We start from the raw sequence: 24,480 nt of genomic DNA, 5'->3' as shown, positions 1-24,480 counted from the left end.
AGATTTTCTTCGTGAGGCCGGTATAAGGGCAATTTACGTAATTTGGTATGATAATGATATCAGCAGAGGGTCAATTGACATTATTTTTTTAAAAATTGGTCATTTGACATTTTGGGCTCAATTTTTGGATCATCTGTACAAAATTTTCCACTCTATAGCATATTATAATATATCAAAATTAGCACTAGAAACGAGAAAGGAGCCTAAAATTTCAAGAATAAAAGTAGGAATAAAGTAATTTGGCGGGAAGGTCATCTTTTTCACTGACAAACAACTCACAGCACAAAGAGGGAATCCTCAAAAATTCTCTGCAGCTCTCAGGCTTACACCGGCCGCTGTTTCCATTCCAATCTTGACCGACAAATACAATCTCCGACCTACACCGGAACTGTTCTCACCGGAATGACCCGAGACGGCGTACAATTTGACGCCGCGAAACGATCATATCGGAATGCTAAGGCCGAGGGGAACCGGCACGAGGAAGCCAAATGGGCCAATGTAATCGGCAATATTTTGAAGAACAGAGGAGAATACGTAAAAGCCCTCAAGTGGTTTCGGATCGATTACGATGTGTCGGTTAAGTACTTACCTCAGAAGCATATGCTGGCAACGTGCCAGTCCCTGGGCGAGGTCTATCTTAGGCTCGAACACTTTAAAGATGCTTTAATTTATCAGGTGAGATTTTGGTTTTGGATCTGTGTATGTGGTTAAGAATCTATGGAGTTGAAAATTAGGTTTGGTAAAAATGGATTTATGATGGAAAAATACGAACTCTTTTGTTGAAATGATATCACAATGGCCATCCTTTCTTGGTTGTTGTTACGTGCCAGAGCTGTTACTTGAACAATTATTCTCTGAGGCCGAGGGAAAAAGCAATATTTTGTAGTTCTCGATGCCAAATTCATAATAAGCGAATAAAGTTGTTGGACGTGGATATAATTTACTAGTTTTATAACTTAAAAGGCATTTCTTCTCCATAAACTTTAAAGGGATAGTTTAGGATCAAACTAACCGGATTGTTGGAAAGAAACTTGAAATTAACAACACTGGTATCGTTCGTTTTGTGTTTTGCTCGAGTTATTGAAAGTTTCATTTCGTAGTACTTTGGTAACTGTACTGGGCACAGTTGACTCATGTTCAAATTAAGTGATTTAGAATTTCATCTTGTAAACGGATGGTGATTTTAATTTGCAGTGTTCTGTCAGTAGTCTGTACCTTGCGTCTCCTCTACTCTGAGTTTCTTCTTCTACTCCTTATTTTATGTTCTCATGGAATATAAACCAAATCAGGTGCTTTTATTAATCTCAATAAAATATCATGTTGGCAAGGAGAAATTTATGTTTAATGTTTTATTTTCAAATTTTCATTTTGTTTATTATGGTTTTCTATACTTAATTGCAGAAGAAACATTTAGAGCTAGCCAAAAATGCTAATGACCTGGTGGAACAGCAAAGAGCTAACACTCAACTGGGTCGTACTTACCATGAACTATTTTTGAAATCTGATGATGACCATTTTTCAGTAAGAAATGCCAAAAAGTATTTCAAGGCTGCCATGGAACTAGCAAAGTTTCTGAAAGATCACCCACCAAAAATTGGATGTTCATTTCTCAAGGAATATATTGATGCTCATAATAATTTGGGAATGCTTGATATGGATCTTGATAATTTGGAAGAGGCCAAAAAGATCTTAATGAAAGGACTAGAGATTTGCGAGGAAGAAGAGGTGGATGAGGATGATGATGGTCGTAGCAGGCTCCATCACAACCTTGGAAGTGTATATATGGAGCTAAGAATGTGGGACCAAGCTAAGAAGCATGTTGAGAAGGATATTATAATCTGTAAGAATATTGGGCATTGCCAAGGAGAGGCTAAAGGATACATTAACCTTGGTGAACTGCATTACAGGGTTCAAAAGTATGATGAAGCAATTCATTGCTATCGGAAGGCTCTTCATTTGGCAAAATCAATGGAAGATGAGGATGCTTTGGCTAGGCAAATTGATCAGAATATCAACACTGTTAAAGAAGCAGTACAAGTGATGGCTGAACTAAGAAAAGAAGAGCAGAATCTTAAGAAGCTAACGAGAGAAATGCTTACTGCTAGAGGCACACCTCGTGAGCGCAAATGCCTACTGCAGCAAAATGCTTGTCTTGATTGCTTAATTGAAAAATCAAGTACGATTTTTGCATGGATGCAGGTGAAAGCAATAACTTTATAATGTCATTTAACTTGCACTAAAATTTTCAATGAGAAAGTAACTTCTTTGCACCATCCTAGGTCAATGTACATTTTTAAAGCAAATTTCTTTCTAATAAGGAACAAAATTATCTTTTTTCTCCCCTGAAGTTGCATGCTCATCAAGATATGCATTTTCTACAATTATTTTATTTTTATTTGACTTGCGAAAAGCTTCTATGCTTAAGTGTGTAAATATTAGTGTATTTATTTATTTTTTTTTGCTGAAACTGAAACAAGATTTTTTCATTGATACAATGAAAAGAGCCAAAAGTTCAAAGTACAAAGAAACAAATACAAAAGGAAGACAAAAAAAATTGGAATAACAAGAACGAAAGAGAAAAGACTAAACATAGGATACAAAAGAACAATGAGATACAAGCATCCAAAGAATAAAAAAGCAGAAAGAACAGAGCATCTGGCAGAGAATGAAGCAAAAGCCAAGAAAACTGAGGAAACTTTCAGAGCAAATGAAAGTGGATGTTACTCGCAGCTGGGAACATAACCAAAAAGACCATAAAGGTGCCAGCTCGGAAGCCTCCCCTTACCCTGGGACAAACAATGAACTTAAACAACCATGGCCGGAAGACTTGGGAGGAATAGCAGCAAGAGGCTATGACAAGCCTTGTTAAGAAGAGCCAATCAAAAACCAGCAGCAACCAGGTCCTCCAAGTTAATATTTTCTGAGAGACTTGATGATACCTCACGAATTCAACTTTAACCAGAGAATAAAAACGCGGAGTGGCAACCAAAAATAAAACAAAGCCCTTCAAACAAACTACAAAACTTTCACCATTAGAAATGCCACCAAACCTTATGTGAGCAACATCAGGAACTTAAATGGCAAAAGAGAAAAATAGCTTTTCTCCAAAAAGCACAATCAACAAAATCTCACCCAAGAACAATACCACAAGCATCAATGATTGAATGCAAATATTGTGGAGTGTTACTCTTGTCAAGAGGAGTAAATAGATACTTTTCAGCCTTACCAATCGAATGAGCTTCCTCAGAGTGAAATAACTGACAAATGTCAATTCCAAACCCATCAACTGGCTCTTCTTTATCGCGTAATTCCTCTGCTTCATACTTTTCAAGCTCTTCACTACTAGCACTTGCTATTGAATCTCCATCCGAATCCCCATCTAAGTCTTGTTTTTTTTTTGGCGAAAGTTGCTTGGAATATTAGTCGGTAGGCCTCTCACAAACTTAACTTTTGAGCCAGGAATATCAAAATCCGAATGAGCAAAGGAAGGATGGTTCGAAGAAGAAATATCAGACCTTTTAGGTAATGGACCAGGGAGTTGAACCTTGACACAACATTCCTCAAGCAAATCTGGGTTCACAATCATAGTCCAAGAATTTAGGAATGAAGTCTTCTTCCTTGCAAAATGCTTGGGAAATGGCTTGTGCAAGTTTGAAACGCTTCTTCGGTTTCAACGAATGAGAGTTGCGTACTGGGGAAAAAGAAACAAAAATTACTTATGTAATCAATCACTGGAGGAGGGACAACTGATTGAAGAGGGTTGCTGTCGCTTGAATTTCCAGGAGAGAGAATATCATTACTTCTTTTTCAGTGGGGAGGGAACTGGCAGCTTTATCCTTTAAGAGCGAGACTTCATTGGGTGGGAAGACGAAAGGACTTGAAACAAAAACTGGCATGGGGTTGACTTTCTTGGAAGGTGAACATCTGAGTCAACGATATTCTTGGCGGCAAAAGCTAATTGAATTTCTTTCGAAGAGATTTCAAGGGACTTCTTTTGGCAAACAACTTTTCCCCCAACGACTTTCTCACTCTTCAATAAATGATTCTGTACGATCACTTCGGAGTTGGAAGAATTCCCCATTGTCTTCTCTAATGGCAATGGAATATTGTTCTCTTTTCTCCTAGTAGTTCCAGATATATATATGATATATATTATACTCGAGATTGCTTTTTTACCTAAAAAAAAAAACTTAAGTGTGTAGTTCATTCATTCTATATGTGGAATATTACAAAATTCTCTATTCTCTCAGAAGGTAGTACGCATACTTTACAGCCCGCACTGTGGTTGTTTTTCATTGAGTTGAACCAAACTGAAGTTAACATCTTTAGATTTGACTGTAGTTCCTAACTTAGGTATAACGCATGACAGTGCTTATTCCAAGATTGCATATTAAAGTATGTACAAATTTTTGTTCATTTAATTTATTTTGACGTGGCATTTTATTCTATTTGAGTATTTGTTTGAAAATGTTTCTTGGCATTTGTCATTGAGCTGACTATATAGTTTTCTTTGGGACAAGAAAAATTTGACACATTTGTTTTGCTTCTTTATTAATTAGAATTTGATTTAATGTAATACATAGGACAATTTCTAATTGGAGTGCTCTATGCCTCTATCTACACAAGCTCATTTTTGTAACTATAGTATCCCTTGATCAATCTCAGTTGGTTTTGTTTCACATACATACATACTGTCGAAAATAGCTTGTTACCCTAGGGGTATTTTAGTAATTTTATGTACCCTAGGGCTTCCCATTGTCTATTTATTTGGTCTATTCTCTTGTACTTGGTGTATCAATGAATAATAAAAAATCAGTCTCTATCGTGGTTTTTTCTCCCTAATTTAGGGTTTTCCACATAAACCTTGAGTTCTTTTCCTTCTTTCTTTTTCAATATGGTATCAGAGCATGGCGACGAAACCCTAGCCATCATTGATGAGAATTGACCAGAGTCTCCATCAGCAACCTCCATTGGAATTGGTGGAGCCGTAAATGCCGACATCACCACAACCATACGAGAAGCCGTTGAACAGCATCTCCAAGCTGCACTGCCTAAAATCCTCCAATCGGTGTCAGATCTCAACCCTAGCCAACCCAGCTCCAGCCAAACCGATCCAGCAAGTCGTGGCGATCCAGAGGCATCCAGCGGCGCAGTAGTCGGCGGCGAACCCAGCCCAATAGCCGGCCCATTCCGTGGCGCCTCAGTTGGTCGAGTCATCCCGTGTGCAAACGGTGCAGCCCCTGAGTTTGGCCAATCCATGCGCGTTGGTCTCCTTCCCGAGTGTGTTGGCGGTCGATTTTGCATAGCAAAACCCTCATGTGATGATGAGCTCGTCAACCCAGCAGTCGATCAGTTCGACTTTCAATCCAGCAGCCGGCTTCAGTTCCATAAATCTGGGCCGAGGGTCTACGAGGGATCAAGGTATTCCAGCCGCTACAATGGCTCATAACTCGAATGATCTCCAATGACATTTTGCCCATCTCTAACAGCAGATTGCAGATTTCGGAACGGTTCTTGGGACGAACTCTCAACCAGTTCAACCAGAATTCTCTGCCAACATACCAATATATTCTGAGAACTCGGTAAATTCTTTCTCTATTTTACCTATACAAATACTCTGTCTGGATCCATGGGAAATTTTGCAGGATTTATTGTTGGAGAAAAGCTGAATGGCCAAAACTATTTTTCCTGGTCTCAATCCATCAGAATGACCTTGGAAGGACGTCACAAATTTGGGTACTTGACTGGAGAGATACCTAAGCCTATACCAGGAGACCCTCGGGAACGGATCTGGAAAGGGGAAGACTCGATGTTGAGATCTGTTCTGATTAATAGTATGGAACCCCAGATTGGCAGACCGCTACTCTATGTTGCAACTGCCAAAGATATTTGGGATGCTGTACAACAACTTTATTCAAAGAGGCAGAATGCATCCAACTTTATACGTTAAGGAAGCAGGCCCACGAATGCAAGGAGGGAACTATAGACGCAACGTCCTATTTCAATAAAATGTCCCTTTTGTGGCAAGAGATGGATCTGTGTAGGGAAATAGTCTGGAAGTGTGCGCATGACAGAGCTCAGTATGTAAAAATTGAGGAAGCTAATCGTGTCTATGACTTCCTTATTGGGCTAAATTCAAAGTTTGATGTTGTTCGGAGTTGGATTCTGGGGCAACGTCCTATACCCTCTCTCATGGAAGTTTGCTCAGGAATACGTCTGGAGGAAGACAGATCAAGTGCAATGAATAACCCAGTAATTACCTCTACTGATGTTGCTGCCTTTGCCACTAAGTCCTTTAGCTTAGACGGCGATAAGAAGCCCACTCCTGTCTGTGAGCATTGTAAAAAGTTGTACATACAAAAGACCAGTGTTGGAAGCTACAAGGACGACCCCCGAATAGTAAACGTCACTAGTCACATGACAAATCAACCCCTGGGCGTGCCCTTGTGAGTGATTCGGCGAATGAGAATCCTCAGCACCAATCCCCAGCAGACAATAAGACCAACCTGAGTACAGTTGGGGTCAGTGTCATCGCACAGTTAGGTACTATCTAGTCTTTTGGTCTTATTAATATTAACGGCAAAAAACCCTGGATTGTTGACTCAGGGGCTACAGATCATCTTACTGGCTCATCTGATCAATTTTTTTCATACTGTTCGAGTGCTGGTAATGAACGGATTAGAATCGCAGATGGGTCATTTGCACCTGTTGCAGAGAAAGGACATTTGTCTCCATTTGAGGGTTTGGTACTGCGGGATGTATTGCATGTTCCTAAGATATCATATAATTTATTATCTATCAGTCAAATTACAAGAGATCTGAGTTGTCAGGCAACTTTTTCACCCAACTCTGTTTTATTTCTGGATCTGAGCTCAGGGACGACGATTGGCACTGCTTGGCACGATAGGAGACTTTACTTCCTGTCTGATGATGCTTCCTTTAGGAATGATTATAGGACTAGTCTCGTTTCTTTAAATTTTTCTACTTCTGAGAATGACTTTTTGTTATGGCATTATCGCTTAGGACATCCAAATTTTCAATACATGAAATACTTGTTTCCGCATTTATTTTGCAATATTAATATATCTTATTTAAACGGTGATGTTTGTATTCGTGCCAAACAGAGTCGTGTCTCCTTTCACTCTCAGCCCTACAAACCATCCAAACCCTTCACCTTAGTTCATAGTGATATTTGGGGTCTCTCACCAACCACAACCTCCACAGGGAAACGTTGGTTTGTCACCTTCATAGATGATCACACTCGGCTTACTTGGATCTTTCTTCTCATTGATAAGTCCGAGGTGTCGTCTGTATTCCAGCAATTTTATGTTACTGTGGAAACCCAATTTAATGTTAAGATTGGTATTTTGAGAAGTGACAATGGGCACGAATTCTTTAACGCCTCATTCCAGGACTTCCTTACCTCTAAAGGGATTTTTCACCAAAGTTCGTGTGCGTACACTCCCAGCAAAATGGGGTAGCCGAGAGAAAAAATCGTCATTTGGTGGAAGTTGCATGTTCCTTAATGCTATCCACATCACTCCCATCTTACCTATGGGGGGATGTCATCCTTATTGCCGCACACTTAATCAACCGAATGCCCTCCCGAGTCCTCAACTTTCAAAATCCGTTGGATTGTTTGAAAGAGTCTTACCCAACTACTTGTTTAATCTCAGATGTTCTGCTTCGAGTATTTGGTTGTGTTGTCTTTGTTCATTCTCATGGTCCAAACCGCACGAAATTCACCCCCCATGCTAAAAAATGTGTCTTTGTTGGGTATCTGCTGTCTCTTATACACATCTAGATGTGTATAAGAGACAGGTTCACTCTCATGGTCCAAACCGCACGAAATTCACCCCCCATGCTAAAAAATGTGTCTTTGTTGGGTATCTGCTCCATCAGCGTGGGTATAAATGTTACCACCCGTCATCTCGCAACTATTTTGTTTCTATGGATATCACCTTCCTTGAGGATCAACCATTCTTTCCCATTAGTCATCTTCAGGGGGAGAACTCTAGTGAAGAGGCTAACTGGTCCACGTATGCAGTTCCCTTAGAGTCACCTCCAATTCCTGAACATGTTGGTCCTGTCCTCCCTACCAATCAAGTTCCATGGATAACATACTATAAGAAGAATCTCAGGAAGGAAACAGCGCCACCTGTTGCATCTTCGGCTCCGATCCACGAGTCAGACCCGACATCAGGTACGTGTATTCCTGAAATTAATGATATTGATACTTGTGCTGAGACTAACGGTTGTAGAGAGGAAAAAGGAGGAAAAGGTGCTGACAGCATCACCATAGCAGATGGAGAGACAACGGTGAATAGTGATCAGAAAACAGTTTTGGAAAATGTGAATGATACTAGAGATGATGATTTGAAGGGGACCTCTGAAGGTGAAACCCAGGCAGAGGAGACTATTGATCACAGTGGGAAACCTGACATTATGGAAAAGCATGATGCATCCCTCATAGCCCTGAGAAAGGCACTCGGTCATGTACAAAGTACCCTATGCATAGTTACATGACGTATAATAACCTATCACCCGAGTTTAGGGCCTTTACCACCAGTCTAGATATAAGGATGGTACTGAGTAGCATACAGGCTGCAATGGAAACTCCTGAGTGGAAGGTTGCTGTCATGGAGGAGATGAGGGTACTTGAGAAAAACAGAACGTGGGATCAGGTGACCCTACCCAAAGGGCACAAGACAGTTGGGTGCAAATGGGTCTTTACCATAAAGTACAAGTCTGATAGAACGATTGACCGATACAAGGCCAGGTTAGTTGCCAAAGGCTTTACTCAAACCTTTGGTGTGGATTACTCCGAGACATTCTCTCCCGTAGCTAAGCTCAATGCTATCCGGGTATTACTGTCAGTTGCAATGAACAAAGCTTGGCCCCTGCATCAATTGGATGTAAAGAATGCATTTCTCAATGGGGAACTTGAGGAGGAAGTCTACTTAAGTCCTCCCCCTGAATTTGAAGATCAGTTCAAACACCGGGTGTGCCGAATGAGAAAGTCGCTATATGGGTTAAAATAGTCTCTGAGGGCCTGGTTTGACAGATTTACCACCTTTGTCAAAGGACAAGGTCAAGGATATACCCAAGGGTACTTAGATCACACACTATTTACAAAGAAGTCAACTTCAGGGAAGGTTGCAGTTCTTATTGTGTACGTTGACGATATTGTGCTTTCTGGTGATGATGATGATAAAATTGTGAGACTTAAAGCAAAGATGGCCAAAGAATTCGAGATTAAAGACCTTGGGAAGTTAAGATATTTCCTTGGAATGGAAGTAGCTCGGTCAAAGGATGAGATTTCAGTGTCCCAACGGAAATACACTATTGATCTCCTAATGGAAACAGGAATGACTGGTTGCAAACCTGTTGACACCCCAGTTGAATATAATTCAAAGCTTAGTAATACAGGTAACAGTGTCCCTGTCAACAAAGAAAGATATTAGCGTTCAGTTGGGAAATTGATCTACTTATCTCACACGAGACCCGATATATCATATGCAGTTAGTATTGTCAGTTAGTTTATGCAGGCTTCTTATGAGGAACACATGACAACAGTTGAACGCATCCTACGATATTTGAAGGGAACACCTGGTAAGGGGTTAATGTTCAAGAAGTCTGATAAACGTTGCATTGAAGCTTACATTGATTCTGACTGGGCAGGGTTTATTGTTGATAGAAAGTCAACATCTGAGTATTGCACATTTGTCTAGGGTAATCTAGTGACTTGGAGAAGCAAGAAACAGGGAGTTGTGGCCAGAAGTAGCGCTGAGGCTAAGTATCGAGCCATGAGTTTAGGGATATGTGAAGAAATCTGGTTGATGAAAGTGTTGTCAGATCTTCATCAAGGTAGCGAGCTCCCAATGAAACTGTTTTGTGACAATAAGGCAACAATAAATATTGCAAATAATCCAGTTAAGCATGACAGAACAAAATACGTTGAGATTGACAGACATTTCATCAAGGAAAGACTAGACAATGGAAGTATATGCATTCCTTATGTTCCCTCAAATTACAGATGTGCTCACAAAGGGGTTACTTAGACAAAGCTTTGATTATTGTGTCAGCAAGTTGGGCCTTATTGATATTTACGCCCCACCTAGAAGGGGAGTGTCGAAAAATAGCTTGTTATCCTAGGGGTATTTTAGTAATTTTATGTACCCTAGGGCTTCCCATTGTCTATTTATTTGGCCTATTCTCTTGTACTTGGTGTATCAATGAATAATAAAAAATCAGTCTCTATCGTGGTTTTTTTCTCCTTGATCTAGGGTTTTCCACGTAAACCTTGAGTTCTTTTCCTTCTCTCTTTTTCAACACACACATATATATATATAACTTTATAGTGAGAAGTGGAGCTTTCAGTGAAATTAATGACAATGTTTCATATAGTTTTTGCTGGTTGGGGTATTCTGCTCCCTCTGTCTTTGACTGCAATTCTTTCTCATATGCTATAGTTGTTGTATAAACATTTTCCCTTTTGTTATCGTTGTTGTTCATTAATACTTTTTACTGTGTTTTAGCATCTTGAATTTGCAAAAAGGAAGAAAAGGGTAGCAAGTGAACTTTGTGACAAGGAAAAGCTGAGTGATTCTTATCTGGCTATTGGGGAATCATATCAAAAACTAAGAAAATTCACAAAATCCATTAAATGGTATGTGAAGAGCTGGGAAGTATACAAGTCTATTGGTAATTTAGAGGTAATATTTGTTCCATATGTTTTATATGTGATATTGACAGGAAGCCTCCTAAACTCTAAGATATTATTTGAAAGAAATGTGAAATCAAATGTTATATATTCTTTATATATATTAACATATTCAAAATCAAAGTATTTTAACTTATGTCAGAACTCTGATTCAGTGAGCTGAAAATTTTCATACGTGGGTGAATCACTATTCTGGTTTGTTTTGATATGCTCTTACAATCTTTTATATTAGGGACAAGCACTGGCCAAGATTAATATTGGTGATGTTTACGACTGTGATGGTAAGTGGACAGAGGCACTAGATGCATTTGAGGAGAGTTACAGGTACTCAACTGCATGCTTTAGGACTTCCTTTTTTTTTTTTTTTTCTCCTCTCCATATTGTTATACGCATTTTTTCCTTCATATTGTTATACGTTGAAGAGCATGTGAGGGTTGAATGCACTCTTCCACAGTAGAGCTTTGCACCGGTCAACCATTACATGATCTAAATTGTGAAATTCATATTCATACAGCTTTATATGAAATTTAAGTGTGGTTTTTGAGTTTAAAATACAAAAGCTTTGAAGTTGATACAATATTTCTTCCAATTGAAGAGCAATAGTTCCCAGAATTTAGACCGTGCTTTTGTGGGAGGCATGCACACAAACTCCAATTTACTAAATACTGTAATCAATTCGTAAATGATGCGTAGTGAGAATTTTTTTAATTAGCTTTGTTTTGATTTCTTTGGTTTGCACCTTATTGCATTTAAAAATGACCTTTGGGTCTTTCCTTTCTATCAAAAAAAAAAAAAATCATAAAATCTCAATGCAGTCTTGCTCACAAGTCGAGAGTTTATGACCTCTGGGTTTCTTGTTCTGAGACATTTAGCTTTACTTCTGAAGTCATAAAATTTATAAGAGTTTGTTTTTGGCTATTTTCTAAAGTTAGTTGAGAAGAGAGGTTCAAAACTTTTGTAAATATTTTGTGATTTTACCTTTCCTTTTTTAATTCTTTCATGGGGTTTTAATTTAAACGTTTTGATAACATGTAAATTGCCACAACAATACTTCTTTGAGCAATTTGAAAACAAGGTTGGGTTGCTTCATTATTCATTACCATTATACTTGCACTTGCATCGAAAAGATGGAAAGAGCAAAAGTTTTTTTCCCCCAAAAATCAATGATTCATCACTTTTGATAAACACCGATGGCACATTTCATGTCCTTGCATTTGAGGGATAGTCTGATGCTTGTTTGGTTCCCTATATTGTAGGATTGCTGTTGAGGCTAAACTTCCTTCCGTCCAGCTTTCAGCACTGGAGAATATGCATTATAGCCACATGATACGATTTGATAATGTAGAGGAAGCTAGGTAATTACTATATTTGAAGTGAGTACATTAGTTTTTATTTATTATAGGACTTCTTGATTTAGTGATCAGAAAATAATTTTGGACATTATTGAGCTCGATATTTTCTTTTACACTGGTTATGACTTGTTCAGCTTGTTAGTGTTATGACCTCCCATAAAATAAATAGTGAAGATGAAATCTTCAAAGAAAAATTCTTTTCTGCAGGCGGTTACAGTCTCAAATTGATCAATTGAAGGAGAAAACAAAAAGTGGTAATGAGACAAAATCTGTGGCGGAGGATTGTTGCTCTGAAACTGATACAGAAGCAAATGAGGGTCTGTCAGATAGTCCATCCGACGAGTGCTCCTTGTCAGAAACTAGAAAATCTTGTAAAGGCACATTTCATTCTTCAAAATCTTTATCCGATTTAGAAGAGCCAAATGACGCAGTTATTTTTACTTCTTCCCTCAAGCGGCATGAAAGGTCACCTAAAATCAAATCAGTTGACATGGAAAAATGCAATGCTTTTTCTAACCCATCTGAAATTTCACCTAAAAGTTTGTCCAAGTCAGCTGGTAGCCAACAAACAACCATTGGTCGTAAACGTGTTCGTGTGATTATTTCTGATGATGATGAAAGTGAGGATGAAATGATGGATTTCTCGAAATCAAGGCCTCATTTATGCCGGGGAGAAAATTCTGCTACTTCTGATGACAGTTAGTTTTTACTCCATAAATTAATTTAGCTATAGACTTTCCCAACTATTGAGTGATTGTTGGCTGTGTTTGTTCCATGATTTCAGACAAGGATAAACAATGCTTGGGAAATCTTGCAGCTGAAATTAAGGTATATCTCAATTCGGTTCTTGGAGAAATATCGTGTTTGTGTTTTGATAACCTTTGTTGTTTTATATTTGGTTTGGTAGGAGGGTTCAACAACAACCAGCAAACATGCAAGCAGGTCTTGTGAAGACATTGAAGAAAGCACCGGTTCACATAAATACAAGAGTCGAATCATCGTGACTCAAAATGATAAAATTTTTGGAACCCCAAATGCTGATGAAATATTTCCTTCTGATTCTGCTGCTAGTGGCTCAAAATTTGAAGTTAACATCTCTGAAAATCTGTTGCATAAATATAATGCTACCAAGTCAAATCCTTCTGAGCAGGGTGTGAGTGTTATTTGAAATGCTACCTTCAGATATTTCTTTGTCAATGGCTTACACTCATGCCAAAATTATTTTACAATTCAAGTTTATTGGATACTGTTATCATAAGATTCTGACCTAACTCCTAATATATGATCTAATCGCAGGAATGTGTTACGTTTAAAATTGATAATGAGCTGATACACGCAGAGGTTTCCTTATTTAGCGATATGCTAAGCATTGAATCTGCAAAGGAAGAACTAGCATGCATGTACTATCTACAACTTCCATTTGAAAAGAGATCAGAGGGTATTTACTAGATACTTATACTTTTTCTGCTCAATTACCTTAAGTAATTATGGGTACATAAGATGGATGACCAAGCTAAAAAAAAATGAAATAATTAAAATCATGGGGCTAAATGATATTGATCTACGACATCGTGTTTTAAAACATAATGCTTTATTGACACTAAATTGAGATTTCTCCACGTGAGTCTATATTGGTGTCAAATCTTCTACCGCTAGTTGTTCCCAGATTACCTCCTTGGGTAGACTGTCGTGAGCACCTTGTAGGAATGGGCTAATGTAAATGAGTTCACAGGTAGGCTTTGCTTTGGCATTGTTTTCTTAGAAAGTGCCTCTCCTTCGAAGCGATGGAATGTTGGAGGGGAGAGCAGCTAGTGAAAATAGGTTTTGAAGTGGGTTAGAGAATTTGAAATTTAGAGTGGTCTATTAATTACTGCAAGCATGCTTTAAATGAAGTTGCGGATGTGTTCGATATTTGATGATTGGGTGTATGGATGAAATGGGCACAGTTAGTGATTGAGGAGTGTTAGAAGCTGAGCCCTAGTTCTTCTCGGGGTATTTTGAGTCTATTTACTGAATTTACGTTAATTTTGGGAGTAAATTTTTCTAAAGTTAGTGTACCAAAAATTACTAGCACTAGTGATGATAATAGAGTTCTTGGCCAGTCTTTTTAGATGTCGTTCTTGTTGTAGGTGGATGCAGCATTTGGTCATCCTATTGAAGGGAATTCAAAGATCCTATACTTTGGAACTTTCAGGAGAAAAAAGGTGATAAAAAAAAATCCTAAAGTAGAATGAAGCTTTTCTAAGGAGATAGATTGACTTTTTGTGGGCTCATTTCTTTTCTATGTCCCTGTATATTCTTTTATTTAACATACTTGTTAATACCTTTATTTATTATATGCTCTAGTCAAATTTTCCTCCATTTCTTTCGAGACAATTTGTTTGATAAAAGAAAGCAATTTTTACTGAGAAGAATGAAAGGAAGTTTGTACAAAGAAGGAAACCCTAGGACAAAAGGAGCCAAGGAAACAAAAGGCTGGATACTACAAAATTAAAAGAAAGGGCTCCATTTCAAAGAACGAGAGAGAAGCACAATCACTTCTTAGTAATAGAGAGAGTTTGAACCTAACCAAGGCCTAAACCTTCTCCATGAATCCTCTACATCTACAAAATCCCCTTATTTCTCCAAGCCAGATATTTTGCAAGACTGAAAGAAAGTAGTACACTTGAGGGCTTTCCTCTATCTCCAAAGAGTGGATGGTATAAACCCTCCTCCATCTCATGGATGTTGATTTGAGCTTAGTGTCAATATGGAGAAATATCAATGAAAATCAAAGTAGTATATTCCATCTATTGGTAGTGTAATCAGTTTTGTTCCCTAGTATCTCAATTTAAAACATTTGATTTTCAGCAGCATGTGTGATACGTTGGACTAAACAATTCCCAATAATTTTCTTTTACATGCCTTCTTAGGTCTGTTACCTGTGATTCAACATATAAGTCATGATGGGAAAACTCTGGAGACCCTTGAATTTTCAAGAACCTATGAACATGGAAGAAATCTTTTGTTTGAAGCTGTCGTCAACGGTATGTTTTATTGTAAACTTATTTTCATGATTTCATTTTTGGATATGTGATAAGAGGTGGAAAAACACTTTTGGTTTCTAAACTTTCATGGAAGTAATAGTTTAGTTCCTAAACTTTAATTTGTAATGATTTCATCCCTAACCTGAAAAATGTTATTAAGATTTAATGAAATTCCTTACATTTTATAAATTGGTTAGGGACCAAATGTGTTTATAAACTACAAAAAATTAAGTCTTACATAATCAAATTCGACACTTAGCTTTGATAGGATTTCTTATTGTAGAGATTAAATTATAACAAATTTAAAAGTATAGAGATGACTAAACTGTTGCAAACTAAAGTTCAGGGATTGAATTGTTACTTTGAGGAGAGTATAGAGACTGAAAATGTTTTTTAAGCATGTTATATTCTGGTGTACAAGTGCTGTCATTACTTTCTTGATCACCGAACTTATAAATACAGACGTTTAATTCTGAATGTCAAGTAAATAATAATATCAATAACTAGTAACTACTTAAACCTTGACAGGATGTGTTGTTGTTCACAAGGGTTATTTGCTGATAGGGCCAAACTAATGAAAAATATCGTGTTGTACCTTTACAGGCTGGGTTTCAAAACCCTTGATAAAACTCTATATTGACTACTGCAAGGAGTTATCCGAGACACCTAACATGAAGCTACTGAAGAAACTGTACAATCTGGAGGTATGCCATTGGTGTTAGTTGATCTAATTCTACCTTCATTCTAATGGGACAAATTCTTGCAAGAAATGATTGCAACGTCTGTCTTCAAGATGGATTAGGATGATTTGATTGGCATTTAGCTTATGTATTTTAGGCTTCAGATGACGAGATTGCAGTGTCTGATTGTGATCTGCAAGACTTATCTATAAGTCCATTGTTGAATGCGCTGCACACCCAGAAAACTTTTGCTATCTTAGACATTTCTCACAATTTCTTAGGTAAGGTTGTTCTTTTTATGGTTGAATGTGGTGTTCCCCAATTTAGATCATTTCAAGAATTGTTTGTGCTTTAATGTCGTCAAGAATTGTTCAAGAAGAATTCAGGATTATCTTGAAAGATCATTTATTAACTTGCAAGTTATTAAGCGGGTGTAAACATTTCTTTACCTTTTATTTAGTTGACAACAGGGCTTTGTAATTTTAGTTATCAGGTGGTTTAGTTAAGTGTCGCTGGCTGTTTTAATATGTATTGTACTTTGTTCTTCATTTTCATTAGTTTCCCTTTTTTTAAAAAAAAATGGATATAAATACCTCTGCTTTAATTCATTGAGGTTCATGAAAAAATCCAAGTATTATTTCCTTATCTCTTGGTCTTCACCATACTTAAAATAAGTTAAAATTTTCTTTCTTATTATTATTTTTATTTTTTTTTTAATTCCAAGATATGAGGAGTCTATGTGGTTCGTATTATTACTACTTTGACACTTAAGAAACAGCTCCGTTGGAACATTGAAATATCTGAGAAGAAAGTATTACACGTGAAAACCAGACAAATGAAATCTGAACTGAACAGGACACGGAAACTATATTATTAGTATTAGGTGCAGTAGTACTGTTTGTTTTCTTATAACTCCTATGCTGCAGGAAATGGAACGATGGAGAAAATTCAGCAGGTCTTCAAGCAGTCCAGCCAGACACATGACTTAACGTTAGATTTACACTGCAATCGATTTGGTCCAACTGCTTTATTCCAGGTTTCAAATATCCTTCTAAACATTTAAATTCAAGTTTTCCTCAACTCTTCATGCAAGACGTTTACATCTTGGAGAATTACTAGAACTCTTGTATGAAGAAAGTTTTTTGTTTCTAGAAACACCTGAACCGGATTACAGATTTCTTGTTGTTTGCAAAAAGAGATCTGGTAACTAAGGGGATATTTGGGATTGGATAGAAGCAGTGCAACAAGACTATTCTCGTTTTGTGATAGACTAGAAGTGATTGTTCTGCAACGAGCAAGAAGTGATGTTGCCACAAATAAACTAATAGAGGCTTCAGGATTTTGTATTAGATGTGATTTGAAACAATTTTGAATGTGAATAAAGATTTCCCTTGTGAGTTCTTTGAGGGAGCTTAGGCTCCATTAGGTACTTTTGCTATTATTTGAAGTCCTCTATTAGAAAGAAACAAAAGAGTTTTGTGTTTGTACTAGGGCCTTGAAAGGAGGTTTAGAGCGTGCTTCAATTCAATGTCTCATTTTTGGCTTTTGGTTTTTACCATTTCTTGGGCGTCTCTTCTGTGTTGATTCTCAGATTCTTTTTGCATCTTCCTCGTTTTCTTTGGCCTGTGTTCTTGTGTTTTTTTCATTCTTCTTAATTGAAGTGGTTTATTATTTTTTAAATTATTGACGTATCTCGTTTACTAATACCCCAAATATTCAGATTTGTGAATGCCCTATTCTGTTTGCTCGATTGGAAGTGCTTAACATATCTGGAAATCGCCTTACTGATGCTTGTGGGTCATACCTGTCAACTATCTTAAAAAATTGCAAAGGTAAATGCATTGCAGATTTAGAAGTAATTTTATTATTAGTTCATGTCATTTGAGTCTTATATGAAATTTGGGTGGTGTGTCTCTACAAATTTCTTTATGTTTCTATCTAAGTATTTTAAAATCGTTGATGCATCTTGATTTGAACTGAGTTCTAATAATAGGCATCGAGGTTCTAGTTGAATGCCATTGTCCTTTCACTTTGATTTATATTTCAGATATAGCATGATTATCTTTTTCCCCAGGTCTTTGGAGCTTGAACATTGAACGATGTTCCATCACATCTAGAACTATTCAGAAGGTTGCTGATGCATTGGAAGTTGGAGCATCCTTGGAAAAGCTCTATATAGGTTACTTTTTCTGTTGCATGATTTAAGAAAACAATGGCAATTCTGATGTCTTCCTCTGTGTTTTGACTAAAGTTTTTCAATCATTCTTTGACAGGATACAATAACTCAATCTCTGGAAATGCCCTAAGTAGTTTATTTGTTAAGCTCACAGTACTGAATAGGTTGAATGAACAGAATAATAGTTCTGATTTTCTTTGCAGAGTCTTAAAGTTCAAAACTCCTGGAATAAATTTAAATGCCCCGATCAAATCTTTTTGTAGGTTTACAAGTCTTAGTCTAAGCGGTTTGAAGTTGAGCAAGCCTGTTATGGAAGGCCTTCTCCAGCTTGTTAAATCCTTGGGTTTGTCTGGATTAATGCTTGGGGGCACTGGCATTGGAGATGTGGGTGAATTCTATGATGCATTCCTATATTGTTATTTTTTTCCTCTTTTTGTTATTTACCTTTCTGTGCAGTAGCAAGCGTTATTCTTCCATTTGATGATGAGGCATTACTAAACTTCGCAGGATGCTGCCTTAGGGATAACTGAGTCATTTAGCGGAAGTGAAGAGCTTCTGAAACTTGACTTAGCTTATTGTGGACTGACATCCAAGTACCTTACTAAATTTTGTGGTTGCATTTCTATTATTCAGCGCATTCATGAGCTGAACCTTGCTGGGAATGCCATCATGCAAGAGGTTTGTTAAAATTATCTAATTCTCTATTCATCTCATATTGGCCATGGTCGTTTAGTGATTTTATATAAGTTATTCTTAAGAAACTTCTATGCCTTTTTTTCGGTTAACTAGGCCATTTTAACTTCTTATAAAGTTATAGGATTATGCACCAAGTACCCTTTCACCATTGTTAACGAGGAGGACTAGAAAGGAAGTTTTAATAGTCAAGTTGAGAAAATGTGCGACATGTAGGAAGTGTGGTGTGGTTAGCAGTTTTGAAGTTGCTTTTAGGGGAGAGGTAGCCCCATTGAATAGGTTATAGACTCTCGACTTGTGAGCAAGACTGCATTGAGATTACACAAATCCATAAGAGTTTATTTGGGCTGTGTTCTTAATTAGATACATATCAGACAATTTGGACTGGCTAAGTGGGAATCTTATCAGAAAGAAAATATCTTCTGAACAATGAAGCAAATATGATTAATACGTCAATTATCGATCTTCATTTTGATTATGTTCTGTCATGGAACCTGTATGTGATTATTATTCAGTTGTATTCTTTTTACTGTGACGTAAAATTTGAAATCTTATGCTGACTGATGCATTCGCCATTCAAAGTCCTGATTATTCAGCGTGACCACAGGGTTGTAATGCAATATCGTCACTAATAGCTAACCACCAATGCGGCATTAAAGTCTTGCTTCTCAACAAGTGTCAGCTTGGCCTTGCTGGAGTTGTTCAAATCATTCAGGCTGTAGCAGGTTGTAACATTAAAGCAAAGTTTTTATACGAGGCCCAAAATGACCAACCTTTTGTTATTAATATTGATTTTTGTATCAGGCAACCACTGTCTTGAAGAGCTCAATCTTGCTGATAACATTGATCTTGATAAACATACTCTGCAATGTAACATAATAGAGAGAGAAAGTAAAGAACTTATACAACCGTGCCATGATATATCTAAGCCTCATGGCCTAACCTGTTCAATCAAAGAGTTGGACCCTGCTCAACAGACTTTAGAGGAGGTAAACACTGAATACAATGGGCTTGAAGTTGCTGATAGTGAAGAACCAATTAAAGAATCTGCAGCATCTAGGATCGATGATAGTTGTGCAAGTTCATGTGAAAGAAAATCCGCATCTCTTGATTGCCAGTTTATTCTATCACTTTCAACTGCAATTGGAATGGCAAAGACATTGCGATTACTGGATCTTAGCAATAATGGTTTTTCTGCTCAAGAGACGGAAACAATATTCGGTGCCTGGTCAACTTCGAGAACCGATTTGGCCCAAAGACATATTAAGGACAACATAGTACATCTATATGTAAAGGGAACGAAGTGTTGTGTGAGACCCTGCTGCAAGAAGGATTAATGTGATGCTGCTGAAATCTGTTATATCAGAATCCTTCTATGAATAGCGGGCGGCAAGATGGCAAGGATTGAAGAGGTCAGTACTCAGTACTTCACATTTCTCCTTCATTATGCAAATAACCATCTACTGCCATGCACAAATTATTTGCCTCTAACTGTTTAGCATTGTGTATTATAGGTAAAATCTGTATATAATGACTGTTACAATAAGTTTGATTAACATTTCCAACATTCTAGTTTCTTAACGTTGGATTTTGTCACCAACTTGACATATCACATAGTACAGTAGTTAAGGCATCTCTACCTCTTCACATTTGAGCTTGTACCTATGTATTTAAGATGCAATACTCTCTAGAAAAACAGAGGTTTTGTCCATTTCCTTACACTTTAAGCATACCAAGTTGATGTTTTAATTTCACAACTGGATACCTGTCTTGCACTTTACAACATGTGATGTAACTCATCTTTTCTTTAGGGAGCCTAAAATTACTTTGATGAGCACAAGTCACGGGTGGACTGATTTATGGGAGGTGGAGGAAAGTATTCTTTAACGTTAGAACAAAAAAAATGTAGTTCCTATGTTTTTATCTCTATTTTTTTACATTAAAAATTATCAAGCAATCTACAGACATGCTTTCTCAGTTGAGGTCTACAAAACGTGAGGGGGAAAAAAAAACAAGTAGAGGAATTGGATAATTTGAACTCATTCAAAGATATTTCTTAACTATATTTATCGACTTGAACATAACTCAACAAGTTAAAATATTAATTATGTCCTCAACTAATAAGTCGGTTAAATCATTAAAAAAAAGGATAGAATGATAAACCCCCAAGCATAGAGTATGTATAAATGGAAATTGATTTTGCTGTTATGACCAAATTTAAAGAAACTTGTCCAATTAATCTCATAAAGAATAGTATAAAGAAATCAAAATTTGTTAACGAGGAATTTAAAAGTGGATTTAAGGTGCAATAGTTGTGTAATCCATTGAAATCAAATATTGTTGTGGGGGTATAATAATTTAATAATGGCAAAGGGGAGAGTTGTTGGCATGCTTCTCAACAAATTGCAGTGGGATTCCTTTTGCTCATTTAATTCAATTGTTGTCCCTTCTTCAGGAACCTCTTGCCCTAAACTTTTGCTTGCTTTACCATTTTATAATTGCCTTTATATCTTTTAGTTTCGTGTGGTAAATGATGCTTCCCTCCACATTCCTTAGCACGTGTAATGAATATCACTAACATTTTGATTTGGCCTTTTTTTTCCTCTTATAAAACATTAAAAAAAAAACACTAAGTACATGTACATTGGATCACCTACTTCAATTGAATATCTTCTTGTATTTTCTTTTTGATTAAGTTATATATTTCATCTTTATATTTTTATGTGTTTGTTTCCATTCTTGTTTATACATTTTAAGTTTCCAATTTCCACCATGTATTTTATTTTTATTAATTTATGTAAGTGCAAATGTTGAGTTTGAAAACTCATTGACCTAAATGCTTTCTAAATTCTAACGTCAGTGACTAAAAGTGTATTCTTTTTTCTTGTATACTTTTATCCATTTAGATAGGCTCATAAGGGTGATGGCTACTACCATTCCTTTGTGTCAATGGTAATGAAAATTGATGTCTCTTTGTTCTGGGAGGAAGTTCGAAGTTTTTTTCTCCAAGATAGGAAAAAAATCTCCTTTGCACAAAGAGGGGAAGATACTAAGGAAGATGGAGAATTATCCATGTACACTGCAAAGAACGACCTTGAACAAGAATTGTTCTATAGGTTGTACAACCATGTCCTCGAATTATAAGGAGATAAAAACCTTGGTCTATGCAAAATGGGGGAAAAGGAAGTGTAGAGAAGCAAAAAGTGATGAAGATGGAGAGTATGTGATAATGTCATGAAAAATGGTGTTGAGTTGTGTGTAGAGTGAAGACTTAGTTTTTGGCTCATTAAGAAAAACCTAAAAGAAAACACTAATTTGGTTGATTTTGTTTGATATGTTTAGCTACTAACTTGATAAGGAAGGAAAATGATATTACACATCATGATGTTCAATATAATCGTGTATGACTTTATTTTAATTAGTAGCACATGTATACTGTAGAATCATATGTATCATAGAATTTTATACAAATCACACGAGATGATGATAATACGTAGAATGATTGAATATAAAAGAAGAAACTTTGTGAGGGTAAAAATGCAGAGCAATGATCAATTGACTTTGATGACCTTTTTGTGTTATTAGCAATCACTCAAGAAAGGGGTTTGAGAACTTTCTGTTACTGTTAAGCAATGAGCACAAATTTTTTGAGTGAGCTGATAAATTTTGTTTTGAATAGTGATGACTACTAATTGACTGGATTTTGGTTGCCATGATTATTCTCCTTTATATTTCTATGCACCAAAATGAATGGGGAATTCAATAATTTGATTCTAAAGATATTGTTGTCTTCAATTAACTTCCACCATCAAAAGATCCATCCCATAATACCTGACTTGATAATACTTTTGTCACATGCTTCTAATTCTATGTTGACATTGGGTTAACTTATAACTTAGTACCATCTTTGTATTGATGGAGAAGCTTTTACTTTTTTTCTTTTTTTTTTTTTTTTTTTAAAAAATAAAATGGGTTTATAACATAGATTGATATAGTTGTAAAAGCTTTTACTTTTTTTTTTTTTTTTTTTTTTTTTGGTTAGGGTTGCTTTTAGTTTACATTACATCTTATACATTGGAAGTGTCAATGAAACACAAAATTAGGACGAGGCATTCTATTGTTTATACAATATTTTAAGGGTAATTATTTTAAATGATAAAACTATTTTAAATATTTTCAAATATAGCAAATGTCACTGTTTATCAACGATAAACAATGATAGAATGATATTTTGCTATATTTGTAAATAAGTTGACTCATTTTCTATATTTGAAAATAATCCCTATTTTAACGAGTAATAAGTGAATAATATCATCTTTTAAAAAAGAAAATCATAGAATAATAAGTGGATATATTGTATTATATTTGAAATGGGAAAAAAAATATAATCTTTTGGACTCTATGTTTTGATTCTAGTTTGGTTTTTATGTTTTAAAATGTTACATTTTTATAGTACTGAGTTTCGAGTTTAAGTTCTATTTGATTCCTAAGTTCTAAAATGTTACATTATTACCTTTGAGTTTGAATTTAGCTTTTATTTAGTCCATAGATTTCAATATTTTAACTTATTAATGTTCACTTTGGTATTTGACATTAACTTTTAATTAACTAATTTAAAAAAATTATGATATAAAATTATTTAATAAATTGTAATTAGAAAATCAGTGAAAATTAATTTAATTATTTTGAAATTAATTAATAGACTTCTTTTTTCTTTTGCAAAGAAAATAACTATATTCCTTAAGATGATTTGAGTAGAACTTAACAATTATTAATATATCTTTTTAATTCTATAATTAAATTAATAGACATTATCACTGAGAATCGAAAGTGACTATTTAATGAAAAATTAGCATTAAAAGTGCAGATCTTGAAATTCTAAATACAAAATCAAAACGTAACTCATAATTCAATGGTAAATTGAGGAACCAAATATTAAAAAAAAAAAAAAAAATTCAAAAACTCAAAGGTAAAAATGTAACATTTTGAAATACAAAATGAAATATATATCATTTTTCCAAAAATATATTATTGAAAGACAAGTGGCATGTTAAGGGTTCATGTTCTAAATTTAGTTGTATAAATATAATTCAGTTGAACATTTGTGAATTATACACATTGAGTGGAGATTAGAAACTAAGGATAGTTTGTTGAAAATTTTCCACACAACCAAAAGGTAGCACTGAAAGCTTTTCAAGGTTGAGATCCAAAAAACATATATATGTTTTTGTTTCTATTTTCTTAAGTGGGCCAACACAAATGTGATGGCATATATGCAAGAACAAAAAATTCAAACAAATCCAAACAAGGGTCTCTTTTTTCTTGTCCTTCAGAATTCAATTCTTCAACAACATAATTGTAGATTGACTGCAAAGGGTAAATTATTCTAAACAAAATATGTGGATATTCAGTAAAATGAATAATATATAGTCCAAGAACTGACATTATTTGTTGACTTTTTACTTCAATGATATTACATATGAAAGAACTAAGTTTGGTTTTAGTGTCTTTTCCTTTGTATATTGGTCACATATTTCAAGAATTAGAGAGGAAACTTACGAAGATTGCCTTGACAAGAAGGCTTCTAATTTTCATGCCTTTTTTTGGTGTATTTGCAAATTAAACCAAGACAAAAAGAAAAGGGTTAAATTATATGAAAGTGTATCAAATTTCATAAGTTCATTGACTTTGGCAGGTTTTATTTTTACCTTCAAAATTTTAAATTTGTTTTAAAAAAATATCCTAGAGAGTTTTTTTTTTTCCAATTAAAAATAAAATGGAAGTTATGAACGAACAACGAAAAATATGTAAAAATAGGAGGACCACATAC

General features: G+C 35.8%; 1 protein-coding gene across 4 annotated transcripts; it reads left to right on the top strand.

The window, feature by feature from the left end:
* Positions 1 to 402: 402 nt before the first annotated feature.
* LOC120073724 (protein TONSOKU) lies at positions 403 to 22,184 on the top strand. 4 transcript variants are annotated; one of them, XR_005480781.1, is made up of 21 exons: positions 403 to 675; positions 1,402 to 2,199; positions 10,539 to 10,715; positions 10,956 to 11,047; positions 11,980 to 12,078; positions 12,283 to 12,773; positions 12,860 to 12,903; positions 12,983 to 13,228; positions 13,372 to 13,513; positions 14,988 to 15,101; positions 15,705 to 15,805; positions 15,939 to 16,062; positions 16,708 to 16,817; positions 17,502 to 17,613; positions 17,856 to 17,960; positions 18,055 to 18,121; positions 18,221 to 18,341; positions 18,465 to 18,635; positions 19,258 to 19,375; positions 19,455 to 20,062; positions 21,561 to 22,184. XR_005480781.1 is itself a non-coding variant. In XM_039026530.1 (20 exons), the coding sequence occupies exons 1-20, from the start codon at positions 403 to 405 to the stop codon at positions 19,985 to 19,987; spliced, it is 4,038 nt and encodes a 1,345-aa protein (XP_038882458.1). In that variant the 3' UTR covers positions 19,988 to 20,399. The 4 variants fall into 4 exon arrangements, 1 of the variants encoding a protein (XP_038882458.1); XR_005480780.1 differs by having other exon boundaries at positions 21,557 to 22,184; XR_005480782.1 differs by lacking the exon at positions 21,561 to 22,184 and adding an exon at positions 20,462 to 21,448.
* Positions 22,185 to 24,480: the final 2,296 nt, after the last annotated feature.

Source organism: Benincasa hispida, chromosome 3 (assembly GCF_009727055.1).
Source record: "Benincasa hispida cultivar B227 chromosome 3, ASM972705v1, whole genome shotgun sequence".
In the NCBI taxonomy this organism is placed as follows: Eukaryota; Viridiplantae; Streptophyta; class Magnoliopsida; order Cucurbitales; family Cucurbitaceae; genus Benincasa; species Benincasa hispida.
The sequence above is the reverse complement of the archived record's forward strand: the minus strand, read 5'-3'. Positions and strand labels throughout refer to the sequence as shown.